A 23468-nucleotide genomic window follows, 5' to 3' on the forward strand; every position below is an offset into this window, starting at 1 on the left:
ACTTTTTGTGGCTAAAAAAAAAAAGGTGTCTTGCAGTACTGGTTCCAGTTTCAGACCAGGGCACAGGGGATACAGTACTGCTTTTTATTGCAGGATCCTTTCAACTGGTGGCTTTGTTTAGCCTGTGAAAAGTATCCAATGCTCACAGACAGACATTTTCTAGTGTAACCAGCCTTCCTTACACTCAAGGTCAATAGACGTGCCCTATTGATTCAGCACCAGCACATACCCAGCGACTACCATATACAGCTCTCAAAACTTCTGGACCAAATAAGAAGTTAAGCAGGCAATCTTTCTTATGCATTTATAAAGTACCTGCTCAGTTATGATTGCAGTGTTGGTACCAGTGTTATAGAAATCGCCACCACAGATGAACAGATGCACTGCCTCTGTTTGAAACACTAAGCCCATCTGACACATCAGTGTACTTACTACAGTGGAAAACATACTTTAGATCTAGAAATTCAGTAAACAAGTAGAGCTTACTTCAGCCAAATAAATATTTTCACAAACATGTCCTTTTAATTTAATATCTGCCACTTCAATACACTTCCCTATAGCTATTTAAGCCTGTCTCTTTAACTTTATCCACAGGCAGTGCTTTACACAAGAACTAGATCAGCTTTTGTTTATGATAATTACATTTTAGTATGTTCTCGATGTGCTTTAGCTACTAGATTTTCCAGCTGTTAATCTCTAGAGATCTTAGATAGGGTCTAATTTGCAAGCAGCAGAAAGATATTTCCTTCCTAATCACAAAATGCCAGAGCACAAGAATTTCAATACTTCCGTCACTTTAACAAAGCATTCAAACTCAACACATACACACATCTAAAGAGCTGTTCCAGTGTAATGTTTGCTTAGTCTACTGCTCATATTGAAGTAATAGCAAAATGCCCATTTGATTTTCACCTGAGAAGGATTAGGCCCCAAATAACTAAACCCAATGTTATTGAACCTAACTGGCTGAAGTTATGTCTGTCAGATACCAAGACAAGCCTTCAGTGAGGGAACAGAATCTGAAAACTAGCATTTTTCTGAGTACATTCTTGTTAATTTTTAACTGGAGAAAAAAAGAGTTTGAGTAGCAAGAGAATATTAAATTCTACCTTTCAGTAGCAGAACAGAGCTTTTTAACCCTCTGGCACAGAATTCTTTTAATTGCTCATTTCCTCTCTGGTACTCCTTCTCATGCTAGAGATGGCCAGATTACCATTGCCCTTAATAAAATAATAAAGCTAGTTCAAGAAGCACCTCTCCAACCCCGAGTGAGGCACAAAAGCACTCAAATGCAATAGAATTAAAAACCATCAGAAAACAAGTCACATCAAATCAAATACTGTTAAAAGAGACTCATAATATAGTGTCATTTTAAAAGGGTTATTCTCTGAGACAATTTTTGGCAGACGTATTGGCTGCTCAGCAAGGGAGCTGGCTTGAAGAAAGCTTGCAGCAAATTTGCCACCATCGGAGACACTATCCTCCCATCCTCTGAGTCAACCGGACACTCCTTCTACTCTTTCAAAAATATGTAACAACTGTTTTCTCTTTTTCCCCCTCTACATTCCACAGCGGGGTCCCAAAAATTCCACTCAAAAAGATGTCTTCTTCTGTTGTGTATTACTTTAGTATTACATATCCCGAATTATGGTCAACGTAAGTATGGAAGACGTCGAGTTAATGCTGGGGTGGTGCAGAGATCAGGGTTGTGATTTGGTAAGTGCCACTCTTGTTTTCTGAGTTGGTATTGAATTAGTGCCATTCTATGGTGGTAAGGATCAGTGGCATGTAAAACAGAGGTCATCCCATACCAACTTTTGTAAGATTAAGATATTAAACCCAATATTGGAGTTTGGGCAATTACATTCCACCCATTTAAATTCACCCTTGTTAGTTTTTGTTGGAGGAGTTATTCTTTACTTCATCTCTTAACTTGTCTCCAACCGTCCCTTTGATAGTGCCTGCATTTCAGCAGTGACTAAAGTATATATTTCCCTTTGTGAAATTAGGCATCCAAAGTGCTATATTAACCCAATATATTTTTAGAGCTGTGTTAAACAGATCATCTTTGTTTCATGGAATTTCGCAGCAAAAATGTTTGATTTTTTCCCTTGATTATCCTTCCAATTTTTCTTTAGTCACAGTTTCATCAGGATAGCTATTGCCACATAAATATACATTTCTCCAAGATTTTGGTACAAAATACCTCTTTACTCTAAAAACTCATCTTTGCTGGGAAAGAAGCTGGGTTGTGCTAAAAAAATGGCCTGTTTTCAAGTTGAAACCTTAGTATTTTGCCTAGTTTTCCTTTTTCTAACAAATATTTCACATAACTCTAATTTTCCTGTAATTTCAATATAAAATACATCTTTGCTCTAAAAACTTTTTTTTTTTGAATGAAGCCTAGTTTTGCTTGAAAAAATGGTCCATTTTCAAGTTGAAACCTTGAAATTTTGCCTAGTTTTTGCTTTTCCTTATAAATATTTACCTAACTCTAATAATACCTATTGTGGTACACAATACACAAAAGAAATGTCTTGTGAAGTGAATCATCTTTATATGATGCTGTTTTTTTTCTTAGACACTAGATGTCAGCATACCACACTTATCTATAACTTTAGTAGTCTACAGCTGTTGCTGTTGTCTGGCAATTGTAATCCAATACAAACTCTGTCATATATTTAAAAAAACCAACCTAAAAACAGATCATTTAAGCCATCTAAAAATGTGTTATCAAAGAAATAGTTAACAGTCTGAGTACAAGAGAGGTATGACAAACTCTTACATTCTAATCCCAGTTTTGCACAGAGTAGCTATGTGTTCTTCCGTAAATTACTTAATTTCAGTGTCTCAGTTTCTCCCCTCTGTCAATTGGGTATTACAATACTTCACCACCAACCACAAAAGTATATTGTAGCGCATAATTAATTAGGGTTCAATTGTGAGCTTCGGAAAACATTTGTGAAGGCTTTGGAGAGGGGCCAGAAGACCTGGATTCTATTCCTGGCTTGTCCACTGACCTGCCGTGTGAACATGAGTAAGTCACTTCATCTCTCTGTGCTTCAATTTCCCCTCCCACTCTTTGTCTTTTCTATTTAGATGGTAACTCTTTGGGGCAGGGACTGTCTCTCATTATGTATGTACAGTGCCTAGCACAGTGAGGCCACAATGTCATTTGTGCCTTTAGGTGCTACCGTAATACAAATAATAATATTAAACAGCTGTGTGCTTTGTTAGCTCTATAGAAGCGCTAACTTGCTGTAATCAAGGGTGTCTTGTTTTCCACAAACACTATTTCTTTCATTGAGGTCTGCAAAATGCAGTCATGCCAAAATAAAAGGGGTGTTTACAGTCAGCCAGACTTCCTCTTGACAGTTATTGATGATATAACCATTTGAACAAGTCTTGTTATCAGTCAAAAGGCTAAGTGCTGCCTACCCTCAAACCAGCTGACTTTTACCCTCAACTTCCTTATACTAAGTACTAGGAAAACACTACTACATATAAAAGTTTTATACATAGTGTCACAGTAGAGCTGTAACCTGGATGACGTGTATATTTAGACTAAGCTTTCCTAGTAGGGTGATGAAAGAGGACATTTTCAAAAGCACAAAAGGAACTTTTCGCACTTAACTCCTATTGAATTTCAGTGGGAATTAGGTACTTAACTGCTCTTTGTGCCTTTGAAAATCTCCTCTAAAATACCTTGCTCTTAAGAAAATTAAGTTACACACCACTACACTAGGTGTGCAATACCAGCCTCACTAGCCACACTCACTAGAGAGCAGAGATGTCTTACTAAGTAAAAATAGGTTTTAGGGTTGCCACTGGCTTAATGACTCAACAATTTGCTTTTATTACACTATTGGGCTGAAAGTTATCATGGGTTTTTTTTAACAGTAAAGAATAAATAAAACTTGGACAGTCTTTGTATCTGCAGTTCCATGTATAAACAACGAGAGTTCTGTAGCACTTTAAAGACTAACAAATTTAATTTCAGCAGGCATAAGCTTTCGTGGGCTTCAGCTCACTTCCTCAGATGCAGTTGGTAGAAATAATACAGCAAATATTGGCAACATATATAGGAGGCAACATATACATATCCAAAGTTCCATGTATGCTTCTAATTATTTAAACCTGAAAATATATTCTAAGATCCTGCGACCTTTGTGTTTCAAGTTTAATATGTAATCTCAAGAAGTGAGGAGTGCTTCCTGGCTGACAACAACCAAGAGGTATGAAAGAGAGAGCTCTTGAGGCCTAGGATGGAGGCCAGAGGGTAGAGAAGAAACTAAAATGTGGGAGAGACCAATATCAGAGGTGGAGAAGAAAAATGTTAGGGGTAGACAAGATAGGCTGCTAGACTCAGTCTATTACAGAGCATGATGGGTGACCCAAACACCTATATAGCCTTGCCTAATTTGTGTATTTAAGGGGAATTCAAACCATCTCCATTAATTAGACCATATATATTGTTCCCAGTGTGTTTGTTGGGAGATATTTAAAGGACGAGGAACTAACAAAACTTTATATGGGTAAAAACAGCCATAATTGTGTCTCACAGGGTGCTGTATTGACCTTTTTCATTAAAACTTCAGCAATCTACCAAGTTGCCCCACAGAAGAAAGAATCTCCTTGGAGTTAGCTCATTCTCATCAGGAAAATGTTATAGCTTTTTTTTTTTAAGGGGGGGAGGGGTGACTGTGTCAGTATGGAGCATATTAATGGCCAGAACACAAAATTAACCAAACTATCAGAAAACCCAGTAGGGATAATAAGACTTGCAAGCAATAAATTTAAATGATTTAAATGATTTTTAAAGACATAACATCTGTCCAGTCTGGCTAAAGACAACCAACCAAGTATATTACCTCACACGAGGGTTAAAATTCCTCTATTGGTTGAGTCCCTGACTTATAAAACAGAAGACAGCTGTTTAGGGGATCATGGGTGAGGTTCCAGATGACTTCTGAGAGCACTCTCATAAACCATACAATTAGAATCACATTCTAAAAGTACAGCGTTATGTGTTGGACAGTTTGCCAAAAGAGTACCCAGACTTTTAATAAAGAAGCATACTCATTCCATTCCCACAGTAGGCATACACATTCATTGAACTGAGTTAATATTGACCAAAGTCAACCAGAACCATTAATGACCAGCCTTTAACAATTTCCTTAACAAGCAAATCAGGCTTCACATTTTTTGAAAATAAAATAGCAACATCAGTATGCATAATGACTAAGAAAACCTCTCCTCTCCAGTCAGTTAGATTATATGTGTAATCTGCAAGGATTTCTTGTATATAAAGAAAAGAGTAGGGAGGGACAGACTCTTTTGTGGTAGCTATTGATGTAGGGATGTTTCTTTCTTGATGTCTCTGCAGTCCATTAACTTTCAGAGATTACATGTAGGCTTGTGATCCTTCCATTATGAGAAAAGAGGAAGAGACAAGGAAAAGGGATCTCCACAGAACAAAAGCCAAGAAAAAGGAGAATAAGAGTATCATTTAGTTTGTAATCCCCTCCATTACTGCTATCCAAGGAAATAAACACTTCAGTCAGCAGTTTCCACAATTTATTCTGCTTTCTCTTACTAAACTCTGCTAAAGAGACTTTCCTAAGCAGACAGCAAAAACAGATATGGACACTTTTCTTAATGACTTAAAGATCTGGGCTTCTTCCTTTCACATCAACTGCATATTTCCCTTTGGGCTCATTAAGAAAACTATTAATACTTCCCAGGGTTTATCCTCCCTTAAGCCACTGAGCAGCAGGGAGATTGAAGTGCAGAGAGTCAGTCAGGTCATCCACCCCAATCCACACCCAGACTCACTTGTGATCTAGGCCACAAATCCAAGCCAGCAAGCCCTAGAAAAGAAAAGCTGCTGGTAACCAGTAGAATAGCTAAAATGGTGCAAGTGGTGCAGTTGCACCAGAACCTATGAGGTTATGGGGGCCCAACAAGAGTGGAGAGCACTCAGATATAGCCACACACACACCTCCCCATTCATGCTACCACCAGCCCAGTGGAAGTTGAGCCATGCCACCACATCTCAGCGGAGAGGGGCCACTGGAGGAACACAGGGTCCAGAGGCTGGGATGGCACACCCCAAGTGTGAGCAGCTGGGAAGGATGAGCAGAGAATGCGAGGGAAAAAATGCAGCACCTGCACACAAGGGGGACCAGACATAGGAAACATGCCCCCCTCCAAGAGACAGAGTGCAAGGTAAAAGCATCAGCCACTTTGCATAGTGTGGGGGAATGTGGAGAACTGGGAAGCATTCTGATGGAGGAACGGGGGAGCTCTATTGCAATTGGGGGTGGGAGGTTAGAGCAGAACTGGGCAGAATTGGGGGGCTGCATCAGAGCTGTTGAGGAAGGAGATTAGAGCAGCGCTGTAGGGGAACAAGGTGGGGGGGGGGGTCATGGAAGTGAGGGGCAGGAGGGGAGCTGCAAAGGCCTGGATCAGGTGATTGGATCTGAGCTGGGGGAGTTGAGGGCTGAAGTGAGGTTAAAGGAGAGCTGGGAGCCTGGATCACAACTGGAAGGGCTGAGGGGGGACACAGAGAGAGCTGAGGATCTGTAGGGGGACCATGAGGGTGCAGGAGGAAAGCTAGGGAGGAGCTGGGAGATGGGGTGGGACTGATTTGGGGCCGTGGGGAAACTGGTTAGGGGGGCCCCTAACCTATTCTTGCACTTCGGCCCTTTGAGGCCTTGCTATTCTATTGCTGGGACCAATGGGATAACATGAATGTTGACAGTTGAATGTCTCTTTAACATACCTGAAGTGTTGCACACTGCCAAGAAGCTACCTCCTGGAGGTCAAAAAGTGTAGGGAAAAAGTGAGAACTGCCAAAAGCCAAGCAGAGCTGGGACCTTGCAAAGGAAATTAAACCCAACAGTAAAAGGATTTATAGGCATATAAATAAAAAGAAAACAAGGAAAGAAGAAGTGGGACCACTAAACACTGAGGATGGGGTGGAAATTAAATATATTCTAGGCATGGCCCAACATGTAAACAAATACTTTGCCTCAGTTTTTAATAAAGATAATGGGGAGTTTAGGGATAGTGTCACGGTGGCTAATGGAAATTAGGATATAGAAGTAGGAATTACCACATCCGAGGTGGAAGTCAAATTTAAACAGTTTAGTGGGACCAACTCACGGGGCCTGGATAATCTCCATCCAAAAATATTAAAGGAACTGGCACATGAAATTGCAAGCCCAATAGCAAGTATTTTTAACAAATCTGTAAACTCAGAGATCATATCCTGGAGAATTGCTAGTATAGCATCTATGTTTAAGAAAGGGGGCAAAAAGTGATCCAGGAAACTACAGGCCTGTTAGTTTGACCTCAGTTGTATTCAAGGTCTTGGAAGAAATTTTGAAAGAGAAAGTCATTAAAGACATAGAAGTGAACAATAATTGGGATAAACTAGAACATGGTAATTACAAAAAGTAGATCATGCCAGACCTACCTGACTGCCTTCCTTGAGGAGATAACTGAGTTTTTAGACAAAGGAATTGCAGTAGGTCTAATCTACCTAGATTTCAGTAAGGCATTTGACTCGGGGTATATCTATATTGTGGCTAGATTGATTGAATGGGATCGATTGAATGGCAGTGGAAACCTGCTCAATCGATCCGGAAGTCAACGCTGTTAATCCATCTCCACAAAAAGATTAACGCTGCGTCGATGGAAGGGCATTTCCCATTGACGCAGCGTAGTGGGGATGCCATGCTATGTAGAAATTAGGAAGTTGATGGGAGATGTGCAAACTACTCAACGCAGCTTACGTATCTTCCGTCAACTCCTGCCAAATTTCGCCAGCAGTGCAGACCAAGACATAATTCCACATGGGAAATTATTAGTTAAATTGGAGTTGATAGGGATTAACATGAGAATTGAAAGGTGGAAAAGGAACTGTTTAAAGAGGAGACTACAATGGGTCATACTGGAAGGTGACCTGTCAGGCTGGAGGGAGGTTACTAGTGGAGTTCCTCAGGGATCAGTCTTGGGACAAATCTTATTTAACATTTTTATAAATGACCTTGGCACAAAAACTGGGAGTGTGTAAATAAAATTTGTGGATGACACAAAGTTGGGAAGTATTGTCAATATGGAGGAGAACCAGAACATCATACAAGAAGATCTGGATAACCTTGAAAACTGGAATAATAGAAATGGGATGAAATTTAATAGTGCAAAATGCAAGATCATGCACTCAGGGATGGTTCTCCTCCATATTGACACTACGTTCCAACTTTGTATCATCCACAAATTTTATTTACACACTCCCAGTTTTTATGCCAAGGTCATTTATAAAAATGTTAAATAAGATTTTTGCTATAAGCTGGGGACTTATCAGTTGGAAGAAACAGAGGAGGAGAAAGACCTGAGTATATTGGTTGATTACAGAATGACTAGCAGCTGCTAGTGTGATGTGGTCATGAAAAAAGCTAATGCAGTACTAGGATGCATTAGGTGAGGTATTTTCAGTAGTGACAGGGAAGTGTTACTATCATTATACAAGGCACTGGTTAGACCTCATCTGGAATACTGTGTGCAATTTTGTCATAGGTGCTGGAACTAGAGGTGCGGGCAGTGCAGGAGCACCCCCTCGACTGAAGTAGATTCCATTATGTACAGGGTTTACAGTTTGGTTTAATGGGTTTCAGCCCCTGTGTTATAAAAATTGTTCTAGCACCCCTGAATTCTGGTCTCCCATATTTAAGAAAGATGAATTTAAACTGGAACCAGTGCAGAGAAGGGCTACGAGGATTATCACAAGAATGGAAAACCTGCCTAATGAGAGGAGACTCAAAGAACTTGGCTTGTTTAGCCTAACTAAAAGAAGGCTGAGGGGAAATATGATTGCTCTCTATAAATACATCAGAGGGATAAATGCCAGCGAGGCGGAGGAGTTATTTAAATTAAGCGCCAATGTTGACACAACAACAAATGGATATAAACTGGCTATCAATACATTTTGGCTTGAAATTAGAAGACGGTGTCTAACCATCAGAGGATTGAAGTTTTGGAACAACCTGCCAAGGGGAGTATTGGGGACAAAAAACCCAACTGACTTCAAGACTGAGCTTGATATGTTTATGGAGGATATTGTATGATGAGACTGCCTACAACGGTATGCAACCAATCTGTGACTGCTAGTAGCCAATATCTCCAACAGCTGGTGATGGGACACTAGATAGGGAGAGCACTGAATTACTACAGAGAATTCTTTCACAGGTGTCTGGCTGCTGGGTCTTGCCCACATGCTCAGGATCCAACTGATCACTGTATTTGGGATCGGAAAGGAATTTTGAGGACTTCAGTAACTCAGCCAGGGTCTAGGGGTTTATTACAGGAATCGATGGGTGAGGGTCTGTGGCCTGCAATGTTCAGGGGGTCAGATTAGATTATCATGATGGTCCCGTCTGGCTTTAAAGTCTATGAGTTTATAAGGCCCAGGTTAGCCATTTTTGCAATTTCCCCAACACTCAGGACATCCACTTATTTCAACTGTCATTTTTTACTATGAGATTTCAGGGCTAATTCAGGCTCTTGAGTTGGAGCGACAGCCTCTAATTGGAGACTCAGCCTCCGTCATACTATCAGACTCAATTCACAGGCCACTCCCACTACAGCACCAAGATCTCTAACTGCTGAGTCAGCATCACAGTTACTTTCTACTTGAAAAGGGACAGCCAACAGCCCACAAGTAACTTTCTCAGGAGCACCCATAGTTTGGCTTCTGCACAACCTTTGGCACAGCTTCAGAAGCCCTTGATAACTTTCTAGTGAAACCATAACCAAATTTGCTCTTCTCACACTCAAACAACTCGAGTTCCCCTCCCCCAAATAATTTCTGTATTTCAGGGGAAGAAATATACAGCTTTTACAGCTACTGTAGGAGTTTCTCTTGAGAAACAGAAAGAACACTAAACTCCTTTCTAGACAACTAAAATAATTTTTAAAAATAACTGGTTTACTCATAACAACAAACAGGTTAATGTGCAAAGAACAAGAAACGCAGTAAAATTTCATTTTTACTGTTTAGTGTAGGCATAAAAACTGCCAAAGCAACTGAAGACATATGTCCTATAAATAGTGCTCTATTGTCAATGTATAAAAAGATGAGGCATGTCTCTTGGACATGAATCATGTCCAATTAAGTGTTAAGCTCTGCCAGTGCTAAAAATGAAAGACTACATCAACTGATAAACTAGTCTGGGAGTAGGCATGCAACTGGAAAGAGCTCACTACGCCAGTCTGACTCTACTACTTTCACTAGCTATCAGAAAGCAGTAAGACATCTTTCTGTCTCAGCAATGGAAGGAGTAGTTACAAGACACTGGGTGGAAACTCCTGTACGTTATCAGGAGCAGTTTGCTGTCCAAGATCTGGAAGCATGCAAGTTGGATCACTCATTATATGCTTTGCCAGGCCCATCCACGGTTGAGATGAGAAACAGACATGCAACAAAAAGTACAGCTGCAGCAGAGAAGAACAGCACAGAGGAAGCCAAACCCAGCTTTCAGGTCTTACTGGATGTTGTGCAGTTCCGCCCTGAAGACATCATCATTCAGACTTTTGAAGGCTGGCTCCTGATCAAAGCTCAGCATGGACCTAGGATGGACGAACATGGTTTCATATCCAGAAGCTTTACTAGACAATACAAATTACCTAATGGAGTCGAGAAAAAAGATTTGTCTGCTCTCTTCTGCTATGATGGCATTTTGGTTGTTGAAATGAAGAACTCAGAGGGAATGGATTAAAATCTTGTTAATTATTTCTGGTGAGATAATATTATTCCTCATGTAATGCAGACAATGCTTTGCAATGTAGCCATGCATGTGGAGTTGCTTACAGTGGAGATAAGAACAAAGCTTTGCATATATTTTTCAGCATGTTGAGTTTTATTGTTTGATGTGAAATGTAAGACTACTGGCCTCCAGCTGCATATGTGCTGGAGACCCATGTTTTTTAGACAAAAGAAAGCTTATGGTAGTCATAACAAATGAAAAATATTTCACATACTGCTCTCTGATAAGGCACCAAGTGTAAAACATGTATAAAAATGCCAGTAAACCAGGGTTACTTTTGTAATATGTATTCATGAGATTAATAATTAAAGGCGCAGCAGACATCACTCTGACTTTTATGGAATTTTAATTTACATAACAGAACATGCCATGTTTGTATTTGTTATATCATTATAAAATGTTAACTTTAACATTTCTTAGGTGATGCCAAAGCACAGATGAGCCGCATGCATTTGTTCTGCAAAATAAATTCTGGGGAAAACATTCTGAATTCAAATTTGTTTCTAAAAATTGCTTGAGAATGTGCCCTTTAAAAATATATTGCCCTTAAGGGAATGTTGAAAAACAGAATAAAGATTAAAAATAGTTTTTGAAAACGCAATGTTTCAAAATGTGCCATCTTTCTACTAACACCAAGTCAATTTATTTTGATGGAAAACTTTCAAATACTTTTTTTTTTTAAATCACAGTTCATTTTGTTTATGTATCCTGGCTTTCTGCCAACAACAGAAGCAAAATATTGCTCCGTAATAAAAGCTCAGAAGGACCAAAATCATTATTGTGTAGCTGCCCCTGACTTAAAGGCATTAGTATGCTAGGGATGAATTTAGCCCAACAAGTTTACACAATCAATGTGATAACAATCACATAAATGTTTTATTCTGTGATTTACTTTAGAACTTAAAGTCCTGATTCTTCAACTGGATCTCTGGGAGCAAATGTTTTTGCTCACAGAGCCCAACTGGCTGTGCACCAGCATAAGTGTCCATGGATCTGATTGCAAGATGGAGCCCCTTATTAAGAACACAGGGCCACTTTCTCCTCTCAATTACACTCAAGCAATCCGACTCATTTCCATGGAGTTGCACAATTGTAAGTTTAGACAGAAATCTGCCCACTATGTCTAACAATTGGTCTTCAACGTTGCAAATAGATTTGTTACAAATCTTACTGTAAATACTCAAACATTCTAGGGGAACTGCAGCTGCAAGTCAAACTGCTTCCTTTCATGTGTACTTGAGATAAGTATGACTGCTGTGCTATGAATAGTAAAGGAATGTAGAGTGGAAAGTGCCAAGCTAAATACAGACTCTTTCTGATAGCCATCTGCTGTTCAGACAAATTAAAAACATTTTTTAATGAAACCAAATACAAATAAAATTCTGAGTATATTAAATCAAGAGGGAAAAATCAGATTAACAAAAATGTTTCTATCACTAGAGTTCTCTAGTTTATCAGGAAAGCACTAGACTTGTGTGTTTATGCTCGCATGCTGTAGAAATGTTTATATTAGTGATCAATTAAATTGGAAGAAATTTGAATGCCGTTGATTTGGGAAAGAAAATAGGACAAATAATCCTTGGTTTTTTTCACTCCAAACTCACACCAATTTCAAAGGAAGTTTGCTCTGCACAAGCCCAGATCGTGCAGTTCACTGCATATGGTCACCCTGCTGCACCCAAGTACAGTCGATTGCAAGATGGGGGCCTACATTTATTTTCTTGTGTACATATTGACCTCTTTTTGTGTGGCACCAAAGCCAGCAAACTAATGTTTTCTGGCAAACTGATCTAAGCATAAAATAAAAGCCACTGCATTTCCCCTCAACCCTCTCCTTCACCCTCAAATTTGCCTTTCTTATCCATAGGTTTGCGGAAACTAGAATGAGGTTCCATTCACAAAATTCAGACCTAGAACCAGATTCCAAACACTTCAAAATCCAGGAGCTTTTATATCCAGGGATTTAGTTGAGTCCATAATATAAAGTAGGGCAATTTGCAAATCTTAGATGGAGATCTGGGTTTAGATGTGTTTGGATCCACATTTTTTACACCATCTGACTGCAGATATATTCAGATGTGGTTTAGGACCATCTATAGAGGTAACCAGCTGTAGCACCTTATTAAAAAATGGTAATACTCTTCTATCACTCATTTTACGTTACAAAGAATTTGTAAGATATGATGTCATTTAAAATGAAAAGTCCAGCCCTCTCTATTATTACAGTGATGGCATTCATGTACCTAGAGATAAAATAGGAGATTTACAAATATTGATTTGGCAATTTAAAAAGTTATATAAACATAAAAACCATGGCTGATTTTGTAAATAAATCAAGCTCTGACTAAACAAATGGAAATTGGGCAAGTAATTAGTTCACAATCCTGACAGCCTGTCCTGCATTTGCATACACATGGTAAGAGCTGGACAAGAAGAGTGCAACTGTTACACCCAGATCTAGATTTTCCAAAACAATAAGGGGCCTGATTCTGAACTCCTTTATGCTGACGTAAGTCAGGAGTTACCCTGCTACAGTTTGGTTACACTGGTGTGAAACCAGTGTTAAGTGTCTGGCAAATGGAGTTCACACTGCTGGAAGAGTTGTAGGTCTCGCTACACCCAGATGTAGTGCTGTAGTGAGGTCTCACTTCTGAGCTACTGCGAATAAAACACATACCTCTTCTGCAACCACATGTGCCTCTCTGGGGGTCCGCTCCTTCCTGCACCATAATATGACAATACTCGCTCCGTGTTCTCTAAGGCCAGAACTATGGAGGCTGAACTAGAGCATTTGACCTGAAGTCAAGGGAGTTGGTCCCTATATTTTAACAGGTTCACTTCCTAACATGTCCACCCCATTTCAAGTGTTGCCAACTCTTGCAATTTTGTCAAAATTCTTATATGATCTGGTGGGGTTTTTAGCACACCAGTTCCTGGAGCTTTCATTTTAAAGATTCTCAGGTTTAATTAAAAAAAAAAAAGTTTCTAACCCTTTCAGTTGTGGAGAAAAGCTTGAAAATGTGAACCGTAAAGGCTCAAAAACCAAATAAAAATGAAAAAATAGCTATTCCAGAATAACTCGGGTGTAGACAAGTCCTTATATAAACAATCTTACAACATAAAATTGGACAGAGAATTTGGCCATGAGAAATGTGAAAAGATCCACCCTTAAACTAGGTTCTGATTCTCCACTTGCTTATAACAGTGTAAATCAGAAGTGACTTTGCTGAAGTCTGTGGAATTATGCCAGTGTAAAAGTGATGTGAGCAGGGAATTAGGCCCTTAAAGTGCATTCATATACTACAGTGATGGGTGCGCTTTAAGAGTGTGATCCTGCATGGCCAGAACCAATGAGAACTTTGCTATTGACTTCAATGGGCACAGGACCGGAACCAAAGTGTATGTAACAAATAAATACATATTTGAGACTATATTAGAATATGCATCAGCCACTCATGAAACAATTCAGTCATTGCCTATATTGTAGTATTAAGTATAATTCAAGGGCAAATGTCTCATTCATTTTTGTCCTGATAGCTTATTGAATGCTTCTGAATTAATGATTTTTAAATGGTTACAAAAAATCATTGCCCCAAGATATTTGGCAAAACATTTGCACGTTCTTTCTAAGGGGCTGAACTAACATATTTTAATGTTATTTCTAATGTTTGCTTTTCTAATATGGTTAGATGTGAATATGAGAGACATGAGGAGAGAGATTAATATTGCACATAGACAGAAGAGTGATAATTTTATAAATGACATAGAATTTCATAACAGCCAATGCTCAAGGCAGATTTATGATACACTGATATGATTTAAAAAAAGGACTCTGACACTGGCTGTCTACAAAAGCCTGGCCAAGAATAAGCAATATATGCTGCTGTATGAGCTGCAGAGCAGCTGTTATTGAGCCTTGTCTGTTCCCAATGGTGAAGGAATTAATTATGTAATTGATCAAGCAGTGTTCAAGTGATTCCAAGCACTTTAAAAATGTCTTTCTGAAGTCTCAAGTTCAGATTAATGTGCAAGGGCACAAAAATAAAGAGCATGATTCTGCAAGGTGCTAAGCATCCTCGACATCCATGGACTTATTTAGTTTTATATAGTATAGCTGTATTCAGGGTATCACAGTCTCTTTCTCCAATTGGGAACTCATAGTGCAATGAACACAGGCAAATATGATGGTCATTATCCACTCAAGAATATTTCGGCCACAGCCTTGGATATTTGAAAAGAGTGCATTGTGCTCCTCAAATTTCCTCTAAACTAGGCCAAATTTTGCAGCCCTTATTCAGTCCATAATCAGGAAAAATTCCCATTGATGTGACTTTTTGCCTGAAGAAGGACAGCAAGATTTGGTCTTTCATGAAAGAAGCAATGTTGAGCATACTGCACACCAGGCTTATTTCCTCCTCTCTTTTAAAAGGGCTATGCAATATTTATTCTCCATCTGGGCCGCCATCTGTGGAGACAGATGGGCCCATCATTTAACATCTCACCTAAAGGACAGCACCTCTCAACGCAGTAGTCACAGTGGCACCTCAGTGCTAGCAGTAGGAATGAGTCTCTGTCCAATAATGGGTCTTCTTTAAGGACACTGACAACTTGAAAATCATATTTCCATCTGAAAATGTTGTATTTACCATTACTACAAGAAAACCCTTAAAATAACGGAAACCGAAAGAAATTACAGAATAATGTATGTTTCCGTCTCATTTTTCAATTTGTTTATTGTGCAATTGGCAGCACTTCGTATTCAGTCAAGTTCACCGTTTTGTTGATCCTGCCTGCCCTTCTCCAGTCTCTTCAAACCACTACTGAAGAGGCAGCAAGCAGGAATGTGCAGAGAGAGAAAAAGAGGGAGTAAGGGGGCTAGGCCTGAGCTCATTTGGTGGTTGTGCTGTCATGTTCACATAAAAAAAAATCTGCTGACAAAAACAGGAGAGGAGGAAAACTCTTACAACAATTTTAGGAAAGGATTTTTAAGATGTCAAGGCATGATATTTAAAGGCTGCTTTTTAAGAAATGCTGGATTCATTTAATTAATCAATTTTTAAAAGTTCAAGTTAACAGTGTCCCTCTAGAACAATTTTAACTAAAACATTTTGGCTGAAAATGTAAATTAAGTTACAGATTGTTTAAATCTTCAATACACCACAATTAAAATATAAATCATGTACACACTTTCTTTGGCTTACTTTCCACTCAAATTTTCCCTACACCTTCCCCTCCATTGCTCTATTAATACTACACTCTATCAGTTATAGAAATTGTGGGATCACTAGAGTAAACAGGCCCCCAGTGTTTTAACTACTGTATTGTCTTCACCTGCTCTGAGCAGGGCTAGATGACATGGTGGTCTAAATGCTGGCACCAATTTCCAAAGTTGCTACCATGGTGGAACTGCACTAATGGTAGTGCAATGGTTGGAAGTACGAAGAATTAAATATGTGCACACACAACTTTTGTATACTGAGGTTGGGTTTAAATTCACATTAGTCTAATCTACTTGTAATAATGCTACCACTATGGCTATACTGACAAATTCAGAAAGGTCAATTCTTCATGAGATTGGAGTGTGGTTTGACAAATAAAAAAAGTAATTCATTTATTCTCTTGTTGAAAAAACATAATCCTAGGATCTACATGAAGCAAATTCCAGCCCTGTGTAGTTTTAATATTATCTCATATCTATTCTGTATACATATTAATATTATTAAAGTGCTGACAGTGTGACTAACACTCACAAATTACAAATATATCAAAATCCCTGCCTTGATGAATTTATAAGATAAAGCCCTAATCCTGAAATCATATTCATGTGGGCCAAAATGTCCACCCCGTGAATGCAATTGCATGTCTAGGGGCTAAGAATCAGACAAACATACATACAGATAAATTAATGTAGAGGCTCATTCCATTCCATTATATATTTCTGTTACAATCTGGAACTCCTTCATAAGGTGTTTAGCCTATCATCAAAATAGTGTGTGATTTTTCTTATTCCCCAGTGCAAGTTAATATTGGAACTGAAATACCAAAACCAACAGTAACATTTAGACTCATAACAGTATTTTCCAGGAAGTTGGCTAGAAGCTGATAAGCTGCTGACTGCTGTAACAACATGGAATAGCAAGATGTTTCCATATCATATTTAACACACAAATCTGCAAACAGACCTGGGTCCTGGTTTTGACAAAGCTATTAATTTCTCATTAACCTCTAAAAAATAAACTTGTTAACTTCACAACATAGGCAAATTTAGGTTGTCTCTTTCACAAATATGCACACTGGAAAAGAAGTAGTATCAATTGCACCCCACTCCTGCAGCATTGCCATTCTGCAAACCCTCTACCTCCAGACCCACAAAGGGGCTCCAAGGCAGGGCCACTAGTCAAAGGCCACAGGGTATCTAGACCACAGCATTAGCAATAAGAGAGTTTACTGTCTCTGAGGAGAAGAAAGACTGCTGGTGCATCACTGCAAGAGTGGCATAAAGGGGCCAAGAGGAAATGGAAAATCAGCCTCAGGGTGCATGATTTTCCTCTTCCTTACACTAATTTTACACTGGTTCTATTCTGTTGGAGTTATTCCTGATATACACTGATTTAAATAAAAGGAAAATCACGTTGCTCTAATTTATGTCTCAGTTGCAATGGTCCCTAGGGGATAGTTTGGGAGCCCACAATAGCCAGAGTACAGGCTGCTCCAGTTACACACCATTCTTCCTTCAGCAGGCCCCTTTACTGCCTAGGCATACCTCCTGCATGAGCTTGTACCAAGGGCTGAGAGAAGGGCAGTGTCGGGCCATTCTGTCACCACAATTCTGTGCCAGGTGGTGGAAGGGCAGAGAAGAAGTCTCTCACACCAACAGGGTTGAGCTTGTGCGAAGGGAGGGGATGGGATAGAAAGATTCTGTGAAATAGGCTTCAGTAATCAGTTGAGGGTTTGACAGAAGCTGAAGGCTGTACGTGTTTATAGTAAAGGAGGAGTAAAATAGATTTTCAATAAATAAAGTCCATGCCGTTTCTGAGAAATAGGGTTTGTTTATAGGCAGTGTCTTGCCACCATTCCTTTTCACACAACAGAGTCTTGTCCAAAATCTCCCCATTCATTCACAGAGTTTACCTTCATTTTTTTAATAAAGTAACACAGCTCTAAGGCAGGATTTTACTTATACCCATAAAAGAACAATTCTTAGTTTGACTTTCTGTTCTTCTCCATAGCTCTCCCTTCCCCAGTGGCCACTATATCTTTCTTAATCTCTGGGTCAGATCTAAAAATGCTGGCCTGTGCTGGCTATAAGGGTAAACTGTATCTGTTCAGACAGCTGGTCAGAGAGATTGTCATTTTGGGAACAAATTAATCTGTACAACTGCTTTGTGTAATAAAGGATGTTCCTTTTAAAGGGAAAAAAATCATTCAGGACTTGGAGGAGTTTTTTAATCAATAAAAGTAACTAGAGTTTATTTTTTATCATGAAGCAGTCATTTTAAAATGTCAACCTATCAACACCAACCTTTTTCTAAGTAGGGAGTAGCAGATGCTCTAAGCTCCCCAGAGGAGGCCAATGACTGATTGCAATTCATAACTTACATTTTCTAGGAATAAAGTGCATAGCCTGCAACAACAGCAATAATAGATTTGAAGGCAAAAAGGAGGAGGAGAATTGTTATTACATATTAAATCTCATCTTTTACTATATATTGGGCTTTGGACCTGGTTACTTTTCAATACATTTTATTGGGATGCAAATTGGGATAATCCTACTGAGAATAATGGGTGGCCCTATCAAGATTTTATATACAAAGCTCATTTTCTTGTAATTTATACAGTCAATGTTTGATCACTAGGCAATGAGACATTTTCATTATATTTAGCTTAAATTATTTAACTTTTAGATGTATGTAGAATGCATCCAGTAACATCCCCTTCACTATCAGCATCATGGTGAGCTGTGGTTCTGATTGAATTAGGAATCCCAAAGCCGCTTTCTCTCACATCAAGATAATTATAAAAATCGACTGTGGGATGACAACTAATAAAGCAAACTTAGAAAGAGGTCCAAAGCTGTTTTTGAAGACAGCACAGAGCATGAGGTCTCCAGTCCCACCAAAAGAGCTGAGGCATAGCTGTTACAAGAAAGTTCATGCTTTAAAGATGAGGTCTGTGACCTAAGTAAATGTAACAATCAAACCTATTAAATAGCTTGTGCTGTTTAAACTTTTCATGGCTTATCACCATTATTTAGAGTTATTGTACCAGAACTGCAACAAAAAAAATCTCATCTAAATTGGGCAGGTGGATATCAACTGCAGCAGTGGTCACTATATACATAGAAGAGTCAGAGGGGTAGCCGTGTTAGTCTGTATACAACAAAAACAACGAGAGTCCTGTCGCACCTTAAAGACTAACAAATTTCTGCGGGCATAAGCTTTCATGGGCCGCAACTGACAGATGCATCTGATGAAGTGGGTTGCAGCCTACGAAAGCTTACGCCCGCAGAAATTTGTTAGTCTTCAAGGTGCTACAGGATTCTCGTTGTTTTTATAGAAGAGTCAGTTTCAGCATGAAGGAAGCAGAAACACATGTAATGCCACGCCCCTGGCTCCATCAATAGGGATTAAATCTGGGATGCACAGATTTTAAAGCACGAGCCTCTAGCAACTGAGCTAAAAGACCCATTTCTATTAGCTAAAACTGTAGCAGGCTCATCAACCCCTACCTGTGGCCCAGCCAAGAGTAGGATGAGATAGAAAACCACACTAAGTGGGAAAGAGTTACATACATGCTTAAATCAGAACAGGAAAAAATTAATTGTGCCTGCCAGCTGAATGCCTCTGTGTTGTCCAACACAATGAATACTGTCTCGATATGCTATACCACTAAACTGATTCTAAAATAAATATTAATTTAACTAGTTTTTTAAAAGGTCCTCGTCCTTGCACACTACTTCCTGTCGCCATCACAGCCAGTATTAACAACTGTGACGCCCAAAGTGGAAAACTATCACAGCTGACTGCTTCTAGACAAGACTCACTCTAACAAGTGATTGGCGTTTTCTATAGCTGTTCATTTAACTTGTCTGTGCGGCCACCAAATTCCATTTCTATACATTAGCCACAGCAAAGATCTGTATCCCTGATTCTTCAGTATTAACTAAAAGTTCATCAAAGTTGATTCACTGTTGGGCTAATTCCTTTTCTGTTTATAATTATTTAAGGATTAGCAGCGATCACAAAATGATGGGAACTAAAAAGAAAGTTTTATTTATATTTCTAACACTTAAACTATGGGTAAGTAGAGACTACAGGAGTAGGTATTAGATACACTCATTAAAGAAGGAAAACACGTATGTGTGTGCACGCACACATGTGACAGAGAGACGGTATATTTAGACTTTTAAAACAAAAAGGCCCCTTTCCAGAGATCTAGGTTCCCTGCCATCACTTCAAAAATCACATGCTTATATTCCATACTATACATACTATATTCAGAAAAACCTATGTTAAAAGAAAATTAGGGTTGCAAAGTCAAGCACTCAAACATTAGTACATTGCAGAATTAAGGATGCCCTTAATTCATTGCCCTTGTGCATATGACACAGTCTTTTGTTACAAGATCACATATTATTTTTCCCACAGAGCCTCTGCCTCATTCAGTGAAAGGATAGTTATTCAATATTTTGCTTTCTTCTCCTCATTCAATGTGTGGCCTCCTGGTCTTATTTAATGCACAACATCCAAACCCTGCCTTGAATACAGAATTATGAATTTCCTCATGGGCTATATTATGATGCTCTGACCATAATATCTGAGAGTGTCACAAATGTTAATGAATTTATCTTCACTACACCCGTGAGAATCCATCTTCCCCAACTGCCCTGTTCCAACCCAACCCTCAGCTACTGCCCCCCTTTCTTTCTGCTCCTACCTACACCCCACCTCCTGGTTCCTGCCCCTCTCCCCTGCCAAGCCCCTCAGGCTCCTTCCCACTCCCTCTTCTGCTCCTGTACACTTCCATATCCCCAGGATCCTGCCCCCTCCCTCTGTACCTATATAGTCCCCCACCCTTGCTCTCCCCGTCTGCCCCATCCTGCACCATCCACTGGCTCCTTACCCCTCCCTCGCTGCTCCTTCCTGTTCTCTGAATCTTGCATCAACCCCCTCCTGCTGCCACCATTTCTCACTCCACTGTATTCCCACTAGATTGCCTCCTTCTTCTCCTCCTTGCTGCCTGAGCCCACATGGGAGTCACTGAGAAAAAAGCATGGACAGTCAACTTGTTTTCAGTTCTTGTGCTTGGCACAACAGTGGCCCCTGGTAGTGAGGCAAAGCAATTTCAGGGAAAGAGGGGTGCCAACTTTTCTTTTTGCCAGTGGGTGTCATGGGGGGTGGAGTTCTGGGTGAGGAGGACACCCACTAATTAAGCATCCACAAATTTTTCTGATGGGTGGTGGACTGCTTCACAGCCCATCAGCTGATGAGCAGGGAGAGGCTGTTCACAGCCCATCAGCTCATGGGCTGTGAAGCACCATTCCTGAGGGGCGCCTGATCACTGGCCAGGCCTATTTTTTCTGGTGGATGCTTGGGCCTGCTGGCACCTACAGAACTTGGCACCTATTTGAGAACTGAGCTGGCAAAGTCTAACAAGTCTCTGCTGAACATGTACAAACAGATTTTTTTGGAGGCCGTGGAGAACGTCAGGTAATACGTTGAGTTAATGTTGTTTTGTATATGGGGTTGTGGAAAATAAATCCATTGTTGCACATGAGACAGTGATGTAACATCGGAGGACTCTATAAAGGCCCATTTGCCACCATGGAATGTTTGTTCAGATTCCAGCTGTAGCGCGAGGACTATTAGTTGAGAATGTTGAGGCTTGCCGGCTTGAGGTAGGTTGTTCCGGGATCTTGATGAAGGTGCCAGGAATGGACTCTCAAGACTAGACACTAGAGACTAATCCATCAAGGACTGTTGGAGTTCTGGCTACAGGGAAAGTGGCATTGAGACCAAGTTCAAAGGACATAGGACCCAGTAGCTTCTAAGAAGGAAGTCTGAAAGGGATCTATAATAAGACTTTCATGTGCTTGAGAAGGTATAGAAGGCACCTCTAGCTGAATAGTAACAAAGTTCATTCATGGGTTTATTTGTAATAAATAAAGAGTTTGTTGAACAAGTCCTGAATGGAGCTGTAGAGACAGGGTTTTCCTGCAGCAGCCTTCAAACAGCATCTACCGTATTTATCAGCAAGCACTATGCTCCTGGGGACAGGAACCCTTGGAGTAAGGGAGCAGACTGAGTGGTGAGTGACACAAGGTAAAATTTCAAGGTGTGAAGCTTGGTAGTGGCAGCAGTTACCTGAGCCCAGAGTGTAGGACACCTGTGGTCATGACTGAGGCACACAGCTTGGCCAAATTGACATGAATTGTCTCAGGGATGGTGTGACGCTATAGAAAAAGAAAATGACCATGTTTACACTAAGGTATCACCACTGCTGCATCAACACGGTTCCACAATTGTCATAAATCTTATACCAAGCATGCCTTGTAAGGTATCACTGGGAAAATTGTGATCTGTTGAACAATGTTATCCTGTTTATATGTGTGTGCTATCATTGTATATGAAGTTATGAATCTTTGCTATGTGTTTGTATCTCAAACAGGTTGTGTTCCTGGGTAATACCTACAAGACAGATTTACATCAAGACTAGCCAGTCATGGTTGATGGGCCATTAAGGAGAATCAACTCTTCCAATGGGCCCCTCCCAAGAGTATGTAGACAATCGATGCCTCATAACTCAGCAAGGGCACGTAAGATATATGATCCCTGACTCCATGTTTGCGCCAGTAACTTTCCATGCACATGGAGAGGGGGTATAAATTGGAGACTGTGAAATCAGCTTCTTGCCTCTTTCCTGCTCCACATCTCTGGACTGTGATTTCTAACAAAGGGAGCTTTTTAACAATGGACTGAGGACCCCAATATTTAGGATGAACCAGAGAGACTTATTGCAAGCTAGCAGATTTAACATCACTGCTATTATCCTGATCTACAAACTCTGAAATAAACTGTAATATATATGATTCACTTTAACCATTTAATAACTCTCTAGTTTTCTTTTTTTTAATTAATAAATACTAAAGATTTATTGCAGCATGGTATTTGGTAAGATCCTGAAGTAAATATTGACCTGGGGTGGGTATCTGGTTCTTTGGGACTGGAAAAACCTAATATATGTGATTTCTGGTTTTAATAATCATTTATCACAAAAGACTGGTTTGTCTGGGTGGTGCATGAGAGGCTAGAGGACCTGAAGGGGAATGGCTGTGACTAATACAGTATTTTGGAAGCACACATTTGTTACTGGCTTGATGAAGTCTTACAATAGAATACACCACCAGTCTGGGGTATATACCCTGTATTCTAGCAGTCTGACCTGGGACTGGAGCTCTTAGCTGTGTCCCATACCAGGCAGCATGACAGATGGCAAAAAGCACATCCCTGACACCACAGAAAAGCTATTGCAAAACATTAGGCCCTTCCTCCAAAGCATGGAGGCTAGAGCTTCTCAAGAAACAGTTTAAGAATTTTTAACATGGGCAAAGCAATATTTTTTCTTTAATCTTGTTCTCAG

At 39.8% G+C, this 23468-nt stretch overlaps 1 protein-coding gene across 1 annotated transcript; it reads left to right on the plus strand.

The window, feature by feature from the left end:
* Positions 1 to 10247: 10247 nt before the first annotated feature.
* On the plus strand, positions 10248 to 22884 carry HSPB3 (heat shock protein family B (small) member 3). Its single transcript, XM_067545681.1, has 2 exons — positions 10248 to 10801; positions 22497 to 22884. The coding sequence occupies exon 1, from the start codon at positions 10335 to 10337 to the stop codon at positions 10779 to 10781; it is 447 nt and encodes a 148-aa protein (XP_067401782.1). The 5' UTR covers positions 10248 to 10334; the 3' UTR covers positions 10782 to 10801; positions 22497 to 22884.
* Positions 22885 to 23468: the final 584 nt, after the last annotated feature.

The sequence above is a fragment of the Emydura macquarii genome, unplaced genomic scaffold (assembly GCF_026122565.2).
Source record: "Emydura macquarii macquarii isolate MOO-44397 ecotype Brisbane River unplaced genomic scaffold, CSIRO-AGI_Emac_v2 contig_1045, whole genome shotgun sequence".
In the NCBI taxonomy this organism is placed as follows: domain Eukaryota; kingdom Metazoa; phylum Chordata; order Testudines; family Chelidae; genus Emydura; species Emydura macquarii.